Here is a 23,030-nt window from a genome sequence, read left to right on the forward strand (position 1 = left end):
CAGATCTAAGCACCCTATGGGTCAAATCTGGCCCGCAGACCTTGAGTTTGACACTCCTGATCTAGTCTCTGTATAGTAAGCCATCAAAGAACATTGTGACCAGTTCCAAGGCTCTAGATGGCATTTCCCCTTGCAGCATGAAACCTGGCAAAGGTTGATTGATTATTAGATTTTTATCCCACCTTCATGGCAGTGAACATATATAATACTCCTTTCTCCTATTTTCCCCGCAACAAGCCCATGAAGTGGGTTGGGCTAAGAGAGTGACTGGGCCAAAGCTGATTTTCACGCCTAGGATGGGACTAGCACTCACTCTCTCCTGATTTCTAGGCCAGAACTACACAACTCCAAAACATAGTTTTATGTAGTTGACATATCCTCATCTTAGTCAACACCAAGGCAGCTAATATGTTCACAGAAATAGGTCTCAGAAACAAACTCAGGTGAAGTTGTCAGGGCAATGCTCCCCTTTGGCCAGCTCTTCAACAAAGGCTGCCTAGGACTCATATCAGCTGATCTTGCTACAGTTGTCACTAGAGGCATTGTTACTTTTCATTAGCAGCTAGAAATAAAAGTGTAGGAAAAGGCTGGAGCTCTCAGATGTTTAGGGCTTCCATATCAAACCTCACATTTTTGGACAGTCATTGTATCCTCTTTCATTAAAGAAACAGTTATAGATGTTCCATATTTATTTATGTTGTTTTGTGGGTTTGAAACCATTATGTGGACTCTGTTTAGTGTTATGCAGCTACTTATTGTGCATTATATATTAAAAACCTTTTTAATTTTTATTTTGGAATTTGCAACCTCCAGCTTTTTATGATTGAATCAAAGAAGCACACATGTACTTTAATTAAAAACATTAATAATGGAACAAGCAACAATACAAAAGCACAAATATAACAATTTAAGAGCTGAAAATGAAATATTAATTTTTAAGTTAAAAATGTTAAAAAGAAATACAAAAATAATTTTATTTGCACTGGTGTGTATCTGATGCTACAGTATTATATTACTTTTTAAAAATCTTGAACAGTATTGGCTAGAATTCCAGCTCTTAACAGATTTGCATATAGTTCTGTGTTGGTGACATTTACAAACTAATAAAGTATGGATATGCAGTACATCTCACTATTTGGCATTGCTTAAAGTAGCTGCATCTCTTCCTGGAATGATATATGTCATGTGGATGCCTTATGATAATGATTGCTTGCTTCTTGGGAAGTAGAGATCTTAAGAAGAAAGATTACTCTACCGTAAACTTTTATATCTTAATAAGTCCCATGGAACACAATGAAACTTCTGAATATACATTGAAGGACTTGTATTGCACATGAATGTAGACATAAGCCCTCCCCACAGAGAGGGCCCGCAACTTGGGTGTCCTCCTGGATTCACGGCTATCTTTAGAAGATCATTTGACGGCCGTGGCAAGGGGTGCCTTTTATCAGGTTCGCCTGATCCGCCAGTTGCGTCCCTTTCTGGATCGGGACGCCTTGCGCACGGTCACTCATGCCCTAGTCACCTCCCGTATGGACTACTGTAATGCTCTCTACATGGGGCTCCCCTTGAAAAGCACCCGGAGGCTCCAACTGGTCCAGAATGTAGCCGCGCAGGTGATTATGGGCGCAGCTTGTTGTGCCCATGTAACACCTCTCCTACGCAAGCTGCACTGGCTCCCTGTGGTCTTCCGGGTGCGATTCAAGGTGTTAGTCATCACCTTTAAAGCGCTCCATGGCTTAGGACCTGGGTACCTACAAGACCGTCTTTTGCCACCAATAGCTTCCCACCAACCAGTTCGTTCTCACAGGGAGGGACTACTCAAGGTAACGTCAGTCAAATTATGCCGACTGGCGACTCCCAGGGGGAGGGCCTTCTCTGTGAAGGCTCCAACCCTTTGGAATGAACTGCCCCCTGAGATACGAAATATCCCTGATCTCCGTGCTTTCCGCCGTGCCCTCAAGACCCTGATGTTCCAACAGGCGGGGCTAAACATATGAACATGTGAATGATTTTAAAATGTTATCTAATTTTAGGTTCTGTTTAATTGGGCCAAACTATGTTATAATAATAATTTTAATTAGCAATTTTATGATGTTTGTATATCTATATTTTTTCTTGACTGTACACCGCCTTGAGTCCTACGGGAGAAAGGCAGTATAGAAATATAATAAATAAATAAATAACTCAAGTCAAACTTCTTAAAGTGGAGTTGAATGGTTGATTTAATCCTAATTGGCTGAAGAAGTTACTTACATAGTTATAGAACTTGTAATACATTATTTATATATAGATTTGTTATATGCTAGATGGTAATTTCTAAAATAATTTAAAATTTAAAAATTTAAATAATGCTATATTTTAACAAAATATTTTAGTTGCAAGTCCAAGATGTGCTTATTTAATTCCAGAAACGTCTCTTGGAGGCCAAAAAAGAAATTGAGACATTTTCAGTTAATGAGAAGCAGGTAAGTTTCCACTTTCACTTTTAACAATACACCTCTCCCACCCCCTCTCTCCTCCTCCTCCTCCTCCTCCTCCTCCACACACTCTAACTTAAAGTAAATGAAGTGTTGCTATCCTAACTGTCAGATGTTATAGATGAAATGTGATGTAATCGTTTCCTCATGAGTCATAAAACTAAAGTACTTGGCAAATAATTTCATAGATAATCTGAAGCTTGTTTGTTAAGGAAAAGGAAGTCCTAAATTATATAGCAGGCAGAAGGTAGAAATACACATTTATTTTGAGGGAGACATGTAAAAGTTCCCAGCAATATATTTTCTGAAACTAATGGGATTTGCATCCTTCAGTCAATGTCTTTAAGGCATAGGGAGTTCCCAGAATAATTATATTATTCATGGCAGAAGTAATAGGCTAACCGCTGTTATATCTTTGGAATGAATAACCCATAATAAGTACCACAAGTCAGGAGTGTAGGTGGCAGAAAACCTTAGAGATCTTCATAGCTTCCTACCTTATATCCACTAAATAAATGTGTTGAAATCGGAGAGGTGTTTATTAGTCAGTTCCAGAACACTGGAAGTTTCTAAGAAGAGACTGGAAAGCCATTTGTCTGGAATAAGGTTTCCTGCTTGAGCACGGGGTTGGACTAGAAGACCTCCAGGGACCCTTCCAGCACTTTTTTGTCTTAAGATACTGTCTGACTAATGGAGATTCTCAGTCATCATAAGAGCTCATAAGAGCCTTGGTGGCGCAGCGGGCTAAAGTGCTGTTAAAGTAGCACTTAGCTGCCAGCTGCCTGCAATTACTGCGAGTTCAAATCTCACCAGGCTCAAGGTTGACTCAGCCTTCCATCCTTCCGAGGTAGGTAAAATGAGGACCCGGATTGTGGGGGCAATAAGCTGACTTTGTATAAAAAAAGAACACCGCTTAGCGGGGGGGCCAAAAGCCCTACTAAACAGGTATATACAAAAGTATGAAGGCTATTGCTTAACGCATTGTAAGCCGCCCTGAGTCTCCAGAGAAGGGCGGCATATAAATTGAATAAATTAATTAATTAATTAATTAATTCCTTGTAAGCAGAATCAACAAGTACAGCAGAGTAATCTGCAGTAGCATATAGTGGATGATGACTACATGAATGCACAGTAATTCAAGGGAAATAGGGAACCTGTGACTCTTAGATTTCACTGAATTACTATTTTTCATTATTCACCATTTCATTCATTTGTTTGTTATTCATTATTTCACTGAATTACAATTTTTGATTATTGGTCAAGCTGCAGTTGATGGTAAGTAAACTGTGACCTCAAGAAGGCTACACTCTTTATTTCTTCTAGTTGTAGTTTACTTCTTCTACATTATAGTCAGGATGGGCAATTAATTTTCCCAAGGGGCCACATGAGAAATTGAGAAGGATGCCACCGGACCACCTCCTGCTGCCACCACTCTGCTGCCACTGCCTCCCCACCACTCCATCTGCTGCTTGCCACCGCAGGCCAGACGGGGGCAACCAAAGGGCCAGATGTGGCCTGCAGGCCATAAAATGTCCAATTCCATTTTAGATAATCCATGTAATGCATGGTGGTTCGTTTTACATTGTAAAAAGTCATAATTTGCCTTATTTTTGGTTTGTCAAACAAATCACATTTACACCATATGACAATCCAGATTATGTTTTAGAATGGTGCATAAACCAAATATGTACTGTATGTATAGTAATGGTAATCTTTGAAACAATGATATGTTTTGGATGCCAAGATGAATAAAGGAAAGGGAATAAAGGAAAGGAAAACATAAAAAAGGCAAATATGTAAATAAAGCACGATAAAATGAGATTAATAGAGAGGATAACATAAGGAAATAAACGAGTTGAAGAGCTGTAATACAGTAAAAGAAACAGCAATATAAAATGGGAGAGTGATTCTTCTGGGAAAGTTACAAAAACCTGTTATCTTTAAAGAAAGTGTTTCTTTATTAAAACAGAAGTTAAGTTGGGATTAGAGTTTTTACCAGATTGTGATATATATAAAATGTATACTCAGTGGTGAAATCCAATTTTTTTTACTACCGGTTCTGTGGGCATGGTGTGGCTTGGTGGGCGTGGCAAGGAAAGGATACTGCAAAATTTCCATTCCCACCCCACTCCAGGGAAAGGATACTGCAAAATCCCCATTCTCTCTCCACTCCTGGGGAAAGAATATTGCAAAATCTCCATTCCCTCCTCACTGGGGCCAGCCAGAGGTGGTATTTGCCGGTTCTCCGAATTACTCAAAATTTCTGCTACCAGTTCTCCAGAAGCTGTCAAAACCTGCTGGATTTCACACCTGTGTATACTGTACATTTATAAAAAATTATTCTGCCATCCTGGGCATTAGTAGGTTTTGCATTAAGAGGCAATTTTGTAATTATCAGTCCTTATAGACAGAAATATATATCTGCTTTTAATTCAAAAAGCATTATATGGACAAGAGCTTATTAATTAGAAAAAGAAATAATCAGTATTTAATTCTACTGCCTCGAGTGAGCCCTAAAAAATAAGAATATATTTCTTGTTGTTAGTCATGAAGTCGTGTCCGACCCACCATGGACAATGTTCTTCCAGGCCTTTCGGTCCTCTACCATCTCCCAGAGTCCATTTAAACTCATGCTGACTGCTTCAGTGACTCCATCCAGCCACCTCATTCTCTGTCGTTCCCTTCTTCTTTTGCCCTCAATCTTTCCCAACATTAGGCTCTTCTTCAGTGAGTCCTTCCTTCTCATTAGGTGGCCAAAGTATTTGAGTTTCATCTTCAGGATCTGGCCTTCTAAAGAACAGTAAGGATTGATCTCCTCTAGGTCTGACCAGTTTGATCACCTTGCAGTCCAAGGGATTCGCAGGAGTCTTCTCCAGCACCATAGTTCAAAGGCCTCAATTCTTTGGCGCTCAGCCTTCCTTATGGTCCAACTTTCACAGCCATACATTGCAATTGGGAAAACCATAGCCTTGATCTTAGTTTTCTTAATGTTGAGTTTCAAGCCAACTTTTGCACTCTCCTCCTTCATCTGCATCAAGAGGCTCTTTAGTTCCTCTTCACTTTCTGCCATTAGAGTGGTATCATCTGCATATCTGAGGTTGTTGATATTTCTCCTGGCAATTTTAATTCCAATTTACTGTGAAATGTCCCGTTTAATATCAAAAGTAAAAGATCAAGACTTTAGATTAAGTTATAGTTCAGAAAGATTTATTACTCAAGCTTAATCACAAGAATTTAACCAATTAATGGTTAGCATTAAATTGGTGCTAGATAAGGGCCAATGGAAATCAGGCTGAGGCTGGGCTTGGCAACACAAGGACTCTAAATAGATGACATCTTTAAATCCACCTCTGAGCTCATAGCTGTCTATTAATGCAAAACTTTTGCTGAGCTTCTTGATTTTAGAATGAATTAAATGGTTTACTATGACTTTGGCATTAAATGTATTATTTAGCCATATAAAGAACAAGAGATGAGCTAGCCCAACCCTATCTAATCAAAATTCCTACAGTGGTCAGCCATACATTAATAAGAAGCCCATAAATAAGACCCCTACATAATAATACCTTTCTATTTATTTTCTTAGCAGCTGTTTCCAGGAGGCTGTTCAAAACTGCTATTTTTCATTGATAAAATAGTTGCATCCTGCAGGAAATCTTTGTCCTGATAAAATAAAGCTTAGACATATATCTAATGTCCTAATGACTAGCCAAAATCTGTGCTTACTACCACACTTACACATTTTTTAAACAAGGAGGGTGGACTCAGGATGATGCCAATTTAGTTTTAGTAGTGCTCAAGGCATGAATGTTAATGTTTGTGGCTCATCAATGACACATCGGGGAAACATTATTTTGCTATCCACAAATAGTTTTCTTGAAAGTCTGTTTGAAACCAGTTTGTGTATAGTAATGGTTAAGGTGCTTGCCTAAAAACAGGAGACCAGTTCTCGTGCCATCTCAGGAATGCAAGCTAGCTGGGTGACTTTGGACCAATCACTCTCTCTCAGCCCAAACCACCTCACAGGATTGTTGCTGTGGGGAAAATAGGATGAAAAGGAATATTATGTATGAAAAACTTCCAGTGTTGAAGCACCCACAACTTCTTGAGGGAAGTAATTCCACTGATTAATTGTTCTGTCAGGAAATTTCTCCTTAGTTCTAGATTGCTTCTCTCCTTGATTAGTTTCCATCCATTGCTGCTGCTGCTTCTTTTTTAATAAATGTTTTATTTGCAGTTTTCCTTTAACAACCAACATTTTTTGTGGACAGTGTAATGACTGGGTTAACATATTTTTCACACAGTGCTCACGGTACTAATACAGTTACATATACAGAATTTTTGTCCAACTTCTAACGTTAATGTGCTCATTATAATTATAATATATTATTTTATGTATCAATCTATATTATACTATTTTCTTTATTTTTCCGATATGTTGGGGTTCTTCAATACCAATACTATTCTCTGTGATTTTTTATCACTTTCTCCAAAAAGTATATGTAAACATCAATAACATTTCTTTATACAATATACTTATTAACACCTGTTAAATCACTAATATTTTAATATTATAAAAATGTTCCACCACATTTTCAATATCTCAATTTTCTATAAACACCAATAAAACCAGTTGTCAATTAAATTTAATCAATCCCAAAATTATATCTCTAAGTCCCCTGAATTTATAGTCCTTGAAAACTATATTTTCTAATATATTTTTTCATGTTAATACATGAGTTGTTTTTTCTAAACTAAAACCTCAGTATTCAGGTTAAATTGCCGTGTTGACACTTTGCAATAAATAAGTGGGTTTTGGGTTGCAGTTTGGACACTCGGTCTCTAAAAGGTTCGCCATCACTGGTATAGGGTTTCCTCCCTGAGCAGGGGGTTGAACTAGAAGACCTCCAAGGCAGTGGTGAAATGCTACCAGATTGCACCAGTTGGGACGAAATGGTAGTGATAAAAACTACCAGTTCAGGCAAACCAGTATTTAAAAAAAGCTACCAGTTCCTCCAAACCAGTATTTCTGACGATCAGCTGTGCCGCGCGATTTAAAATCACTAGAAAGCAGGAAATCCTGCTTTCTAGTGAATCTAAATCGCGCGGCACAGCTGTTCCCCTCCTCGCTGTTCTACTTACCTTCCCAAGCATCCTTTTTCCATGTGCAGCACGCGTTTGGCATGTACTGTGTATGTGCGTGTGCACAGCATGCATTTGGTGCACACACAGCATGCATTTGGCGTACACCATGTATGCGCAGCCAGCGAACCGGTGGCAAACCGGTTCAGATTTCACCACTACTCCAAGGTCACTTCCAGCTCTTACTCTGTTAAGTAATAAGAGCAGGATAAAAATATAATAAAATAAACAAAGAAATATTGTTTCATATTTTAGATATGGTAACCTAAATATATATTTTATAAGTTTTTTTTTATGCTAGTAATAATTCTATAGCTTCTTACATAATATGGCATTTGGGAAAGTAGAAATAATTCAAAACAAATAAAATGGTAATTTAAAATGGTTGTAAATGATGAAATCAACAACATTACATTCAGTTGAATGGGGTCATATAATTCTTCTTCTTTTTTTCTCTCTTTTAGGTTGTGCATTCTATTTCTCTTGATGTTTCCAAAGATTATGCAAATGTGGAGAAGTTGCTTAAACAAGTAAGGGACCTGCTGGCTTTTATAAAGTTCATATTTTCATGTTATGATAGAGTTATTCTGTTCAAATAGTAGCATATAATTTGTGACACTGATGTCTTTTAGGCTCAAGAAAGATTGGGTCCTGTTGACATGCTTGTTAATTGTGCTGGAACATCAATAACTGGAAAATTTGAAGAAATTGATACCTATAGGTTTGAGGTAAGTGGTCCTAGCTTAATTCTTAAATGAATCCTTTTCTGTTGCATTATATTGATTATTTATATCTTATATGGAAGTGAAGTTACTAAAAATTAAAACTTCTCAAGGACCTTAAAGACAACTTATATAAATGCATCTGTACCTAAATTATATGAAATAAAACATTGAATGTTAATCTTTATATAAAGCAGGTATGTCCAACTATGGCCTTTGGATAGTAAGGAGCCCCACACAATTGTAAACTTTTAACATGATGTGTATTTATATAGATTAACTGTATCAGAGTTCTCCAACCTTTTTGGCTTTGCAGACTGACAGGAGGGAGAGAGGGGATGGTCCCATGCTCACACAGCTCCATTTGTGCGAGTAGCGGGTACACGCACAGTCGCTTGCGTGAGTGGGGATGTGCATGTGGTCACCCGCTGTTCACGTGGGTGGGGATGTGCACGCATGCGCGGTCACCCACCATTTCCGCAGCCCGGTTCCATAAGACTCAAGGTCCAGTAGTGGGCCATGGCCCAGGGTTGGGGACCCTGAACTCTATTGTATATTTTATATCTGGCCCAAGACAATTCCCCTTCACAGAATACAACCCAGGCAAGCCAAAATGTTGGACATGCCTGATATAAAGTATACCTGAGATTTGTTCTATTGTTACTACTTAATAAGGTCGAATCTTTCCTACTTACATTATAAACTAATAAATATTCTTGGATACTTTTTATGTGTCAACCAAATTTCAACCAATTTAATTGTTGAAAATGTTTTGTGGATGTGTGGTATATTAATTAAGGCAAAATACAACAGCATCATTTTTAGAAGACGAGGTCTTGTAGATACCGTATAGTTTTATAGTAGTTTCTCATTGATTCAATTAGTAATGAAGACCTATTGTTGGGAATGGAGTTAGGTTGCTTGTAACTACTGATAAACATGGGAAACTGACTAATAGTGGCTTTCCAGAACTACCCTTTCAAATGCTTTCTTGCACGCTTCTTCCTCTTGGGTGAAAACCCAAGAACATATATCCCATTGGGTATCAAAATGGCTATAGAACTGAGTGCAACAACACCATGGTGTGTTTTACAAGAGTTAAAGTCAGCACATTGCATGGAGCAATATTTTGTGGGGGTTTTATTATAGGTTTTGCATAGGATTATGCCACTATGTAATTTAGATTAATATTGCTGAAACCTAAGAGTGAAGTTACAGGCCAGCACCACACCTGTTTTAATCTACCTATACATTAATGCAACCTGTGCCAATTTTATTATGAAAGCAGCTGACACTAATATATGTTTATTTACAGCAATTAATGGCTATCAACTATCTGGGTAGTGTTTACCCAACTCGTGCAGTAGTTGGTAAAATGAAGGAGAGAAGAATGGGGAGGATTGTGTTTGTCTCATCTCAGGCTGGACAAGTTGGTGTTTATGGCTATTCGGCTTATTCTGCAACAAAATATGCTCTTAGAGGATTAGCTGAATCTTTACATATGGAGGTATGATTATCTCTCACCAGTATCTGTGGTACTTAAAGAAAATAGTCATAACTTGTTATAGCAATATTTAGACTTAAATATCACTTCCTAGTGCTTTACAGTCCTGTCTAAGCCCCATTCTGACCATACTTGGATTATTTATGGTGAACACAAAGTAGAAGATTATTCTACTTTGAAGACGATCAACCCTTCAACCAGGAAAACTTAATTTCTTAATTCTTATAGGACTTACCTCTCTCTTTTCCAGAAGGTTTTAAGGCTCAGAAGTTAGGGATAAGGACCAAATAATAAGTAAAGGCTGAACCAGAAGCAAAATAGGATCCTTAGATGAAGAAGGTTGCTTAGAGTAATTTATACTGTAGACTAGATCTCTCCTATTTATGAAATATTTCTGAATTACCACGTAATTCATTTAGTTGTTCATTTAACACAATATTGCTAAATTACGTCTCTTCCATTCTGTGCATTCTGTGGCAATGCTAATTGTCTCAGTCTGGCAACAGAATACTGATACTTTTCAAAAGTAGTAGCTGTTAATGGCATGAAAATAAACTTTCCCTATTCTATAGATGTATTCAAATAGTCGTGCCAACATTATGTCCAGGTTCAAAAGTAAGATTTTTTTTCTTTTTGTAAAATATAGATGAATAGCTGTATGCTCTTAAGTCAGCATCATTTCTTATGATAAAAGAATAGAATTTAACATCTTAAAAAAACACAAGCAGAACATAGAAGGTTGAAATTATAGTTCACATTCAATTCTAAGTTCATAGCTGTATTATTTTGTAACTTGCAGCAAACATCCCAGATTTTACTGGGATTTATACGTCTTATAGCCCCAGTAATATCCTACTTGCACCACTGATTTAATTTGTAGCGACAAATATATATTAGAATAAAATATGAAATAATTGTACAGAGTGTAAACTGAGAAGTATTTTTGGAGTATTACCAACTTCTTGGCAACTATAAGGCAAGTATATGCCTTTTCTTGCATCTCATCATCTATTTTTATGTAAGATTAGTAAGCATGAAGCTCTCAAACTACTATAACATAAACTGAGTATTTTTCTCAATAGGTAAAGCCATATAATATATGTGTGACCATTGCCTATCCTCCAGATACAGACACACCTGGCTTTGCAGAGGAAAGTCAGAACAAGGTAACTTCTTAGTTTCTTTCAATCAAATTCCAGATACACACATCAACATGTTTTCTCCAAACTCATTTTATGTTGCATAACAACTCTTATCATGTACACAACATTCACCACAGTTCTGAAAACTTTTATTTATTTTATTTTGATCTACAATGAAAGTATTTGGTTTATCTGAAAGTAAAAAGATTTGCAAAATGATTATTGGATTTATCTCTAATTAGACAGTGAACATTCCAGTTTTCCCCATTATTAGTGCCACAACTGTATACTATACCTTGTTTCCCCCCAAAATAAGACATCCCCTGATAATAAGACCAATCAGGCTTTTGAGTGCATGGCAATAAGGCCAAGGGCTTATTTGAGGGTTCAAAAAAAAAATATAAGACAGGGTCTTATTTTCAGGGAAACACAATAATAGCTGCAGTATCTGTTCTACCATGAATTTGAATGTGTATCTCTGTTCCAAAATCTAGCCCAAAATATTCTTTGTCAGAAAAAAAAATTGAGTTTCTTGCAGAAACAAAATAAAATCCCTGCCCTTTAGAAGTTTTGTAAAAAAAAAAAAAAAAAAAATCTTCTATATCTAATTCTCAACCTTTAGCATCCTTGATTTACAAAAGCCTATATATTTAAATAAAGAAAAATATATGATTTTATTTAGTTATTTGATTAGTTATAAACAACAATTTCTTACAATTGAAGCTTCATATTTAACAAAATAATTAATTTAGACAAGAAAAACTTAATCTGAAGATAATATATAATAATCACAAAATTGGAGGCCACTAAAGCCGTATTAACAACAACAAAAACTTACAGAAAAAAGTGAAGAAAATTATTACTTTTTTTTTAAAGGGAAACTAGACCTACAAAAATTTCTACCAGAGACATACCAGTGCAGGCATATATACCATTCTCTCTTCTCCCAGAGCTACATAAATGAGGGAAAGGAAAAACAATAACAAAATGGAAGGGAAGAAGCGTTTTCTGCCTCCAAGCTTTGCATCATAGAAAGTACTAAGGCAGTAAATGTCTCCTCAGTATCCCCCACTCCACCCAGTGGAAACATCACTTCAGTCAGGCCAATTTTCTGAGGTTAAGTGGACTGCCTCACAATATTGTAGTCTCAACCCTTTGCTATGCTCTTTTTTTATTTTATATGACCTGTGTACACGAGTAGATTATTTTTTAACATATTGAGTCTAGCCAAACGTACCTTAATATAGCTGGTGAAGGGTAAGAAAGTTCAAACTAATAGGAAATAGTATTTTGCTTCTATATGTAGGTAGTCCTCCACTTACAACCAAAATTGAGCCCCAAACTTGCATTGCTAAGTGAGAAATTTGTTAAGGGAGTTTTGCCCCATTTTACGACTTTTCTTGTCACATTTGTTAACTGCAGTTGTTAAATTGATAACATGGTTGTTAAGTGAATCTGGTTTCCCCTGTTGACTTTTCTTGTCAGAAGATTGCAAAGAGTGATCATGTGACCCTGGGACACTGCAACCATCATAAAGCCGAGTCAGTTGTCAAGCATCCTAATATAAATCATGGGACCATTGGGATGCTGGAATGGTCCTAAGTGTGAAAAATGGTCATAAGTCACTTTTTTCCGTGCCATCGTAACTTCGAATGGTCACTAAATGAACTATAAATCGAGGACCACCTGTACTTCTATACAGGTAGTCCTCTACCTAACAACAGTTCCTCTCCTATTCAAACTTACAACAGCATTGAAAAAAGTAACTTATGACCATTTTTCACATTTACAATCATTGCAGCATCCCCAGGGTCACGTGATCAAAATTCAAACATTTGGCAACTGACTCATATTTATGACAGTTGCAGTATCCCGGGATCATGTCTTCACCTTTTGTAACAAGAAAGATGGTGTAGGGTCTCCTGCTTGGGCAGGAGGTTGGATTAGATGACCTACAAGGTCCCTTCCAACTCTGTTAATCTGTAAGATTTTAAAATGGGGCAAAACTCACTTAAATGTCTCAATTAGCAACAACAATTTTGGTCTCAACTGTGATTGTAAATTGAGCACCACTTGTATCGAGGAGACATGTTCTGCCTGCTAAAGATGGAATGCAAGGGATTTGGATAATAAGGCAACCAGAAAGAGAAAGAATTCAGCTTCCTCGGTCATTCTGAAGGGCTAATCAACCAATATTTTAATCAGCACCATAGCTCTTACTAGCTTTGATGCTTGCAGACCGACCAATTGCTTCCCACTATGGCTGCTTCATACTACACAGGCACTTTGTTCACCTGGATGGTAGTTGGTGCGTCCAACTGCAACTTTACTGCAAACTGACAAAATGCCTTTTGAGAATGAAGCATTTAAAGAAACAGTCCTGGTTAGCTGTATGTCTTGAACTCCTCTCCCTCTTCCACTTTTCTTTGTTTCAGGTCTGCTAAAAAGTAAGATAGGATTAAGAATTTGAAGGGAGGATGCAATTTTTGAAGTTCCGTACATTTTCTTGTTTATATTGATTTGCTAACGGTATTTATATACTGTCATATTCCATTAGTCTCCAAGCAGTTATTTTGCAAATAAAGGGGGAAGTGTGGGGAGTCAATTTTTTGCTTCATAATCCAGCTGACCACGATTGCTATTTCTGTTCCGTCCCCATTATTTGGATGTGAAGAATATAACACATAATAGCATAAACTTTAATAATACAGGTATAGCTTTGCTTTTTTCAATGTTGGAATGGTTCACAGATGAACTAGGTTATGCAATAGTATATTTTTAGTGTTTGAATTTGAAAAGACAACATTGCTAGGAGAAATCTTACACTTCTACATGCTGGAAGCTGTGCACAGATCTGTGTGTATGTGCACACATGTGCAAGCATGCTCATCGAACCAATTACAACAGATTTACTTTTGTAAAGTAAAGTCCCATTACAACAGATAGTACTTTTCAAGATGGTATCCCCTGAAGCATTGACAAGATCCATCTATATGATAGCATTTGTCTCTCTCATTCTCTACGTCATCTCTGGGTTATTCAGTTTTCTGTTTGGCAGAGATCCTAACCTACATAACTTTTGAAATATACGCAATAGGATCTGTGAGAAGAAAACCGAAGTGGGTGTATTAGAACACAGTACGTTGTGTTTACATTACAAAGAAAACTACAAGCAACTTGAATTAAATGAGAGGGAGTGTTCTGTTGGGCATAAGGAAAGTTAATGCAAAGTGCTTTTCATGAAAAGGGAGAGGACAACCTGAGTTCTGCTGATCTTTGAAAGTTCACTGCATGGGACTTTCAGGAAAAATGGAGAACAGGAAAGTCAATGATTATAGTGGAATGAAGGACTGGCAAGTAGACTGGCTTTTTATATAGTTAGTACTTGACTTATTACCGCTCACTTAGTGAATATTAAACGTTACAGTGTATTCCCCCCCCCCCAAAAAAAATTTCTGCAGTCCCATTACCGCATTTTGGGCATTTGGCAACCAGCCCACATTTATGCATCCTGCAGTCATAACTGCAATTTACGATGTTTTTGACAAAAAGTGCCATTTGCTTCCATTTTCAGTGAACAATGGGTTTGCTTAACAACCATGGTATTTTGCTTAATGACTGCTGCACCAAAAGGTTGTGAAATCAGTCGGTCACATGGGTAACTCATTTTACAATTTTCATGACTAATGACTGTAAAGGCCAGACTCTATTATAGTCATACTGTAAGTCGAGGACTACCTGTAATTCCTCTGGTCAAGAACTTGCAATCACCCACAGATGTTCCATACAATTGCTTCTCATGAGGAGATTGCAAGACAGTGGTCTCTAGAGCAATGGCCCCCAACCTTTTGGGCACCAGAGACCGATTCTGTAGAGAGAGGCTTTTCTGCAAACGAGGGGATGTGATTTCACATGCTCCCTGCATCCCACAGATAGGTTTTGCTTGTTTGCCAGGCCCAGTTTCTGGCATGCTGTGGACTGGTGCCAGTCCATGGGTTGGGAACCCCTACTCAAGAGGATTTACAGGTGAAACTCGAAAAATAAAAGGTGAAACTAATATATGAGATACTCATTACATGCAAAGCGAGATAGTTCAAGCCTTGATTTGTCACAATTTTGATGATTATGGCTTACAGCTCATGAAAACCCCAAATTCACAATCTCAGAAAATTAGAATATTACATGAAATCAATAAAACAAGGATTGTACATAGAACAATATCGGACCTCTGAAAAGTTTAAGCATGCATACAGTCAGGTCCAGAAATATTGGGACATCGACACAATTCTAACATCTTTGGCTCTATACACCACCACAATGGAGTTGGAATGAAACAAACACAATGTGCGTTAACTGCAGACTGTCAGTTTTAATTTGAGGGTATGTACATCCAACTCAGGTGAACGGTGTAGGACTTACAGCAGTTTGCATATGTGCCTCCCACTTGTTAAGGGACCAAAAGTAATGGGACAGAATAATAATCATAAATCAAACTTTCCCTTCTTAATACTTGGTTGCAAATCCTTTGCAGTCAATCACAGCCTGAAGTCTGGAATGCATAGACATCACCAGACACTGGGTTTCATCCCTGGTGATGCTCTGCCAGGCCTCTACTGCAACTGTCTTCAGTTCCTGCTTGTTCTTGGGGCATTTTCCCTTCAGTTTTGTCTTCAGCAAGTGAAATGCATGCACAATGGGATTCAGGTCAGGTGATTGACTTGTCCATTGCATAACATTCCACTTCTGTCCCTTCAAAAACTCTTTGGTTGCTTTTGCAGTATGCTTTGGGTCATTGTCCATCTGCACTGTGAAGCGCCGTCCGATGAGTTCTGCAGCATTCAGCTGAATGTGAGCAGATAATATTGCCCGAAACATTTCAGAATTCATCCTGCTGCTTTTGTCAGCAGTCACATCATCAACAAGAGAACCAGTTCCATTGGCAGCCATACATGCCCACGCCATGACACTACCACCACCATGCTTCACTGATGAGGTGGTATGCTTAGGATCATGAGCAGTTCCTTTCCTTCTCCATACTTTTCTCTTCCCATCACTCTGGTACAAGTTGATCTTGGTCTCATCTGTCCATAGGATCTTGTTCCAGAACTGTGAAGGCTTTGTTAGATGTTGTTCGGCAAACTCTAATCTGGCCTTCCTGTTTTTGAGGCTCACCAATGGTTTACATCTTGTGGTGAACCCTCTGTATTCACTCTGGTGAAGTCTTCTCTTGATTGTTGACTTTGACACACATACACCTACCTCCTGGAGAGTGTTCTTGATCTGGCCAACTGTTGTGAAGGGTGTTTTTTTCACCAGGGAAAGAATTCTTCGGTCATCCACCACAGTTATTTTCCGTGGTCTCCTGGGTCTTTTGGTGTTGCTGAGCTCACCGGTGCGTTTCTTCTTTTTGAGAATGTTCCAAACAGTTGTTTTGGCCACGCCTAATGTTCTTGCTATCTCTCTGATGGGTTTGTTTTGTTTCTTCAGCCTAATGATGGCTTGCTTCACTGATAGTGACAGCTCTTTGGATCTTGAGAGTTGACAGCAACAGATTCCAAATGCAAATAGCACATTTGAAATGAACTCTGGGCCTTTTATCTGCACATTGTAATTGGGGTAATGAGGGAATATCACACACCTGACCATGGAACAGCTGAGAAGCCAATTGTCCCATTACCTTTGGTCCCTTAATAAGTGGGAGGCACATATGCAAACTGCTGTAAGTCCTACACCATTCACCTGAGTTGGATGTACATACCCTCAAATTAAAGCTGACAGTCTGCAGTTAAAGCACATTGTGTTTGTTTCATTCCAACTCCATTGTGGTGGTGTATAGAGCCAAAGATGTTAGAATTGTGTTGATGTCCCAATATTTCTGGACCTGACTGTATGTACTCAGTACTTGGTTTGGGCCCCTTTTGCATCAATTATTGCCTCAATGCGGCGTGGCATGGATACTATCAGCCTGTGGCACTGCTGAGGTGTTATGGAAGACCAGGATGCTTCAATAGCAGCCTTCAGCTCTTCTGCATTGTTCGATCTCATGTCTCTCAACTTTCTCTTGGCAATGCCCCATAGATTCTCTATAGGGTTCAGGTCAGGCGAGTTTGCTGGCCAATCAAACATAGTAATCCCATGGTCATTGAACCAGGTTTTGGTACTTTTGGCAGTGTGGGCAGGTGCCAAGTCCTGCTGGAAAATGAAGTCAGCATCCCCATAAAGCTCGTCTGCGGAAGGAAGCATGAAGTGCTCCAAAATCTCCTGGTCGACGGCTGCATTGACCCTGGACTTAATGAAGCACAGTGGACCAACACCAGCAGATGACATGACTCCCCAAATCAAAACAGACTGTGGAAACTTCACACTGGACTTTAAGCATCTTGCAGTGTGTGCCTCTCCATTCTTCCTCCAGACTCTGGGTCCTTGGTTTCCAAATGAGATGCAAAAGTTGCTCTCATCAGAAAAGAGGACTTTGGACCACTGAGCAACAGACCAGTTCTTTTTTTCTTTAGCCCAGGTAAGACGCTTCTGACATTGTTCAGGAGCAGCTTGACAAGAGGAATGCGACATTTCCATGTCCAGGATCCGTCTGTGTGTGGTAGCTCTTGATGCACTGACTCCAGCCTCAGTCCACTCCTTGTGAAAGTCCCCAACACTTTTGAATGGCCTTTTCCTGACAATCCTCTCCAGGCTGCGGTCATCCCTGCTGCTTGTGCACCTTTTTCTTCCACACTTTTCCCTTCCACATAACTTTCTATTAATGTGCTTTGATACAGCACTTTGGGAACATCCAACTTCTTTTGCAATGACCTTTTGAGGCTTTCCCTCCTTATGGAGGGTATCAATGATGGTTTTCTGCACAACTGTCAGGTCAGCAGTCTTTCCCATGATTGTGATTCCTATTGAACCAGACTGAGAGACCATTTAAAGGCTCAGGAACCCTTTGCAGGTGTTATGGCTTAATTAGCTGATTAGAGTGGGACACTTTGAGCCTAGTATATTGAACCTTTTCACAATATTCTAATTTTCTGAGATTGTGAATTTGGGGTTTTCATGAGCTGTAAGCCATAATCATCAAAAGTATGACAAATCAAGGCTTGAACTATCTCGCTTTGCATGTAATGAGTCTATCTCATATATTAGTTTCACCTTTTAAGTTGCATTACTGAAATAAATGAACTTTTGCACGATATTCTAATTTTTCGAGTTTCACCTGTAGAGTTCTTGGAGATGAAGGAGTACCCATCTTTTTCCTCAAACCATGTTTGGAAGGGACACTGGGTTCATTCACTTCCACAAAGTAATCACTTTCAGAAATTGCTTGTTAACTGCTTTTCAACTATTGGGATTGACAGGTTTTAAAGCTCCGGGTACATTTCCATCAATCCTTAGCAAAAGAAATTTTAAATAAAAGTTTTAAGGAGTGAGAAAAAATATTTCAGAATAAATAGCAAAGAGGTGATTAGAATTTGGAAAGTTACAGTACAAACAGATTAGGGGTCCAAATGGAATTGAAATAAGATTTTGAAATTAATTATAAGGATTCTTCCTGTGGGTTATTTACAATTCTATAGACAAATGAAGATTTTGAAATTAAGTATAAGAAATCTTCCTCATGGGAAAATGCTGTTGATTAAAAAAAAAAAGACATGATAAAAGAGACTTTGAAGGTTGGAGTCTAAAGGGAATCAGAAAAAAACTAAAAATTATAATTAAAAAAGAAGAGATCCAAAAACAGAATAAAACAAAATATTCTTAACTTTGGAAGAATTCAAAGGTATTTGGGGAGAATGAACTCAGAACTTTTAAGATTGTCTTCCACCATAAAAATGGAATTTAAAAAGATTACAGAAGAGGAACAGGTTTTACTGTGCAAGATTGAGATTCAAATGTGGATTTTAAAATGTCAGACCACAAGAATGATACAGATCATACAAAAAGATGTCATATTGGATTTACAAAGGAAACCAGTTGATGTCTTAACAATCAACAAGGATATACAAATGATAAACCAAAGAGTGACCTAGATTAACTTTTCTATATTGCATTTACAAGAGAGTTACATACATACACATACACATACACATACACATACACATACACATACACATACACTGTTTTTTTCTATTTTTTTCCTGCAATTTCTATTTTTTTCTTTTTCTTTTATTTTTTAAATAAATTTGTATTTCTTAATTTATGTTTTTAATTGTAAGGTTTAATAAAATTACTGTAAAACATAAAAGTTATTTTAAAAAAAAATTAAAAAGCTTGCTGAGTCAAAAAAGAATTATCCCTGGGTGCAGATATATGATTATAGAAATGGTCAGTGGGCACTATAAAACACTTCATTATTTTTAGTTTTACCCTCAGTATCTACAAAAAACAAATAATATATTTTAGGGTTTAGAGATATATACTGTTGGATCGCTCTTGATGCATCTGTTTCATTTAAGAGAAAGGTTTCAGAGGGGTGTTTTTTGTGGCTAGATTTGTCAATGCATTTATCTTTTATATACATACGATCTTTGTATTTCTATTCAAGGTGTTAGAAACCAAGCTTATTTCAGAATCATCATCAATCTGCCAACCTGACTATGTTGCCAAAATCATTGTTAAGAATGCTGTTGTAAGTAAAATATTGCATTTTTCCTGGATGACAAGCAAACATGGGTGCATTATTAGTTGGGAAAAAACAAAACAATTATACTTTTCAAAAAATTTATTCCATGCTTAGTAACTTTTCTCTCCCAAATATCAACATTGAAGATTTTAATACTACAATATTGAGTAGCATCAGAAATGTAGTGTCTTACATTGTTAAAAATAAAAAACTCTCTGTTCCAAAGGGTATCAAAAGCTAAAATGGATATATAAAAATATAAAAGGAGAAATGAAGTTGCGGCAGTACTATTTGTTATATATATATTATTTGTTTTTTCCCCCAAAGCTGTTCATACGATGATGGAATTGTTTTGATAATCTATTTGTGTTTTGCTTGGTTTTATGATTTCCCACAGCAAGGAAAATTTACTAGTTCTTTTGGTGCTGATGGTCACATGCTGACAATATTGACTAATGGATTGGCGCCAGTTTCTTCCATTGCTGAAATCCTAGAGTCGGTAAGAAATCAAGATAGAAGCATCGTTCTTGGAATTGTTGTGATGCTTTGTATTAGTCGAAGTTAATGATGGGGGTAAATCCAGTATTTATAGGGTTAGGGTTGATCTTTTTCATAAAGTTCCATGAAACTTCCTCTTGGTTTTCTCTAATTTGAATTTTTTCAAGTAGTAGTTCATATCTTACAGTGAAAGATAAGGCCCTCAATTTACTCTTGATTGGATTGAATTAAATTCAAATTTATAAAATATGTACTCATCCATACTTGAGGCTATTTTATTTTTTGCTTTTTAGCAACAACACCATCACTTAATTCAGGAAAGTAGAATATTTGGTCTTGTAGGCTAAGGCCCCTCCTCTCCACTTAAGAATTGTTCCATCCATCCCAGTGTCCTCCTGCATGAACAAACATGTTTAGGACAGAACCAAGTAGGTTAACCAAGTATTTTTATCTGTACAAGAGAACAAAGTTATTAACTAAAAGAGTCGTGCACGGAGGTATAGGTATTACTTGGTATAATTTCTTTCGACTCACCAAGGAAATTGGGATTTAGATTAAGCTCTTGGACTTTCATTTCTCTACACCTGATTTAATCCGTAAGAATTGTGAAATGCCTATTAGGCAAAATATGTCGAATTATATATTTCCTTTGCGTATAATGAAATATGTGATTTTGGTATTTAAAGAAATAAAACTTACATTGAATTAAATGTGATTCTTTCTCTCACAGGTTATGTTCCTGGGCATTTTTCGCTTGGCCAGCCTGTATTTTATAGCAGGTTTTGACAGCATTGTTCGTCGTTGCATGATAGAAAAAGAGAAATCTGAAAAGACAGACTGAAGTAAAACCACACTTTGAACTGAATCCTAATTAGAAAGGTGGACACTTTGTTGTTAAATATGCCTCATAGAGATATATATGCTGAAGTGATGGTAATCTTCAGTGGTGAAAGAAGGAAACAAATGAACAATTCCAGAAAAAGTGCTAATGAAGAAGACTGCTCTTTATTTTCTGTTATTTGAAATAATAGATGTTGCCTTAGAAATGAATTTATGAAAGAGCAGAGCTTCAGAGTGCTCTTTTTGCTGGTAATTCTGCACAAATACATTGTTTTAGCAGTGTTGAAGTATTTGTTCAATGGCAAATTTTATCCAGAACTGGAGTAAACAACTTGGTTTCTTTCAGTTATTGAGGACTACAATTCTCAGATGATTGCCATTGTCCCTGCCATTACCCCAACTTTCCCATCCCCTCCAAGCCTTGGAGAATGAAAGGTTGACTAACCAAATCTAAGATACAATTTACATGTTTCTGTGATGTAAAAGACAGCGCAACTGCCTCATATCTAATCCTTATTTTGTAGCTCCCCAAAGTCATGCAATTAAGTTGTCTGCCCATAATGACACTTTAAATAAACAAAAGTTGTTGTTTTTTTTTTTTACAATTTAAATTGCAGTTAGTTATATGAAGAAGATTATATCAAATTTGAGAACTAACCTTTCATAGGACGGTTCCGTTGGATTTAATACACCAGTCAAGAATTGATAGGTTTCCTCCTATGAGTTCTTGGGACCTGGTCTAATAAAATATGGTAATTTCTGCTCTTGAGTGTATAGTTTTGTGAAGTATTCTGTTTTATTAAGCGCTGTGCCTAGATGGCAGAATGTTATTAATATGTTCCAAAGTTCCCTGTGTCGGAACAATGAAGAATGTTTTAACTGTAACAAATCTTCGGGAAAAATGAAGGACACATGACTCTGAGAAACTGGATGTGTGTGTGTGTTTTTTTTCTGTTTATGCCTTACACCCGTGATAGCGAACCTATGGCACGCATGCCCGAGGTGGCATGGAAGGCCATCTTTCCGGGCATTCGAGCTGTCACCCAATTCACCTACAGTTCTGCATGCGCACCCGCCCCAGCTGGTGTTCAGGCCTCCAGTGCGCATGCACACAATTTAGGGGACCCAGCCGATCTTCAGAGCTCTCCTGCACATGCGTGCGTGTTTGCGCATGCACACAAGAGTACTTGCAAACAGCACACGCATATGTCGATGGCAGCACACGGGGGAGCCATGCAAAACATGTGTGCATGCACAGATGATGCGATTGCATGCACAGGGGGAGTAGCATGAAAGTCGTGCATATGCGCAGATGGTGCTCATGGAGAAGGAGCCGCATGGATAGCACCCAAGCTCACAAAGTGCGTACCTGTTTGGCACTTGGTAAGTAAAAGGTTTGCCACCACTGCCTTATGCCTTGACTATAACTAAAACAGATGTAATGTGTTGGTATAATTATAAACATTGTCTATAATTTAATTCATGCTTATTCTTTGCCAACTCAGGTGGGCTTACATTGTATAATACAAATGGAAATTATTAAGTTGTATGCTTGATACTTTTAAACATTATGCAAGAACACGCGTGGGTTAATCCAGTGTGGTAACATTACTTGCGATATTATCTTAAGGGTTTAAACATAGGATGTCAACATTTAATATTTTTAAAAAGCTTTTAGTGTAAAAATCCCCAACCTTTCCGCCTCTGCGGAGTGGCGGTTGGGGGCGAGGGGATGTTTTTGCATGCACAACCTAATTCCACGTGTGCAAAAACGAAGCTTTGCGCGTTCACCTGCTGCTTCCAGAACCCGGTTCTCAACGCGCCACAAACCAATGCTGATCCATGGACTGGGGGTTGGGGACCCCTGGTTTAGTGAACTTGTTTTGTTGCATATACTCTAATTGTTGCCAATTGTTTCTTGATTTGAACAGTTTCATACATAATTTCTGCTATATCTCTCGTTTCCAAATACCTTGGTATGTTTATTACATCCTTAATAGAGAAAGTTTATACGATCCAAAAGCCTTGCGTTGTCATGTTAAACATATAATAAAAATAAAGGGATGGTTGACAACAAAAAAT

The 23,030-nt window shown here is 37.7% G+C and overlaps 1 protein-coding gene across 1 annotated transcript in view; it reads left to right on the plus strand.

The window, feature by feature from the left end:
• KDSR (3-ketodihydrosphingosine reductase) overlaps positions 1 to 21,874 on the plus strand; it is a 36,132-nt gene extending 14,258 nt beyond the window's left edge. Inside the window, exons 3-10 of the mRNA XM_070942560.1 lie at positions 2,412 to 2,468; positions 8,087 to 8,152; positions 8,255 to 8,350; positions 9,660 to 9,851; positions 10,931 to 11,014; positions 19,533 to 19,616; positions 20,008 to 20,109; positions 20,839 to 21,874. Of these exons, the coding sequence (XP_070798661.1) occupies positions 2,412 to 2,468; positions 8,087 to 8,152; positions 8,255 to 8,350; positions 9,660 to 9,851; positions 10,931 to 11,014; positions 19,533 to 19,616; positions 20,008 to 20,109; positions 20,839 to 20,949 (792 nt within the window). The 3' untranslated portion in view covers positions 20,950 to 21,874. The remainder of the gene's footprint in view (positions 1 to 2,411; positions 2,469 to 8,086; positions 8,153 to 8,254; positions 8,351 to 9,659; positions 9,852 to 10,930; positions 11,015 to 19,532; positions 19,617 to 20,007; positions 20,110 to 20,838) is intronic.
• The last annotated feature ends 1,156 nt before the right edge of the window (positions 21,875 to 23,030 follow it).

The sequence above is a fragment of the Pituophis catenifer genome, unplaced genomic scaffold (genome assembly GCF_029215685.1).
Source record: "Pituophis catenifer annectens isolate HBS135680 unplaced genomic scaffold, rPitCat1.0.hap2 SCAF_3, whole genome shotgun sequence".
Taxonomy (NCBI): Eukaryota; Metazoa; Chordata; class Lepidosauria; order Squamata; family Colubridae; genus Pituophis; species Pituophis catenifer.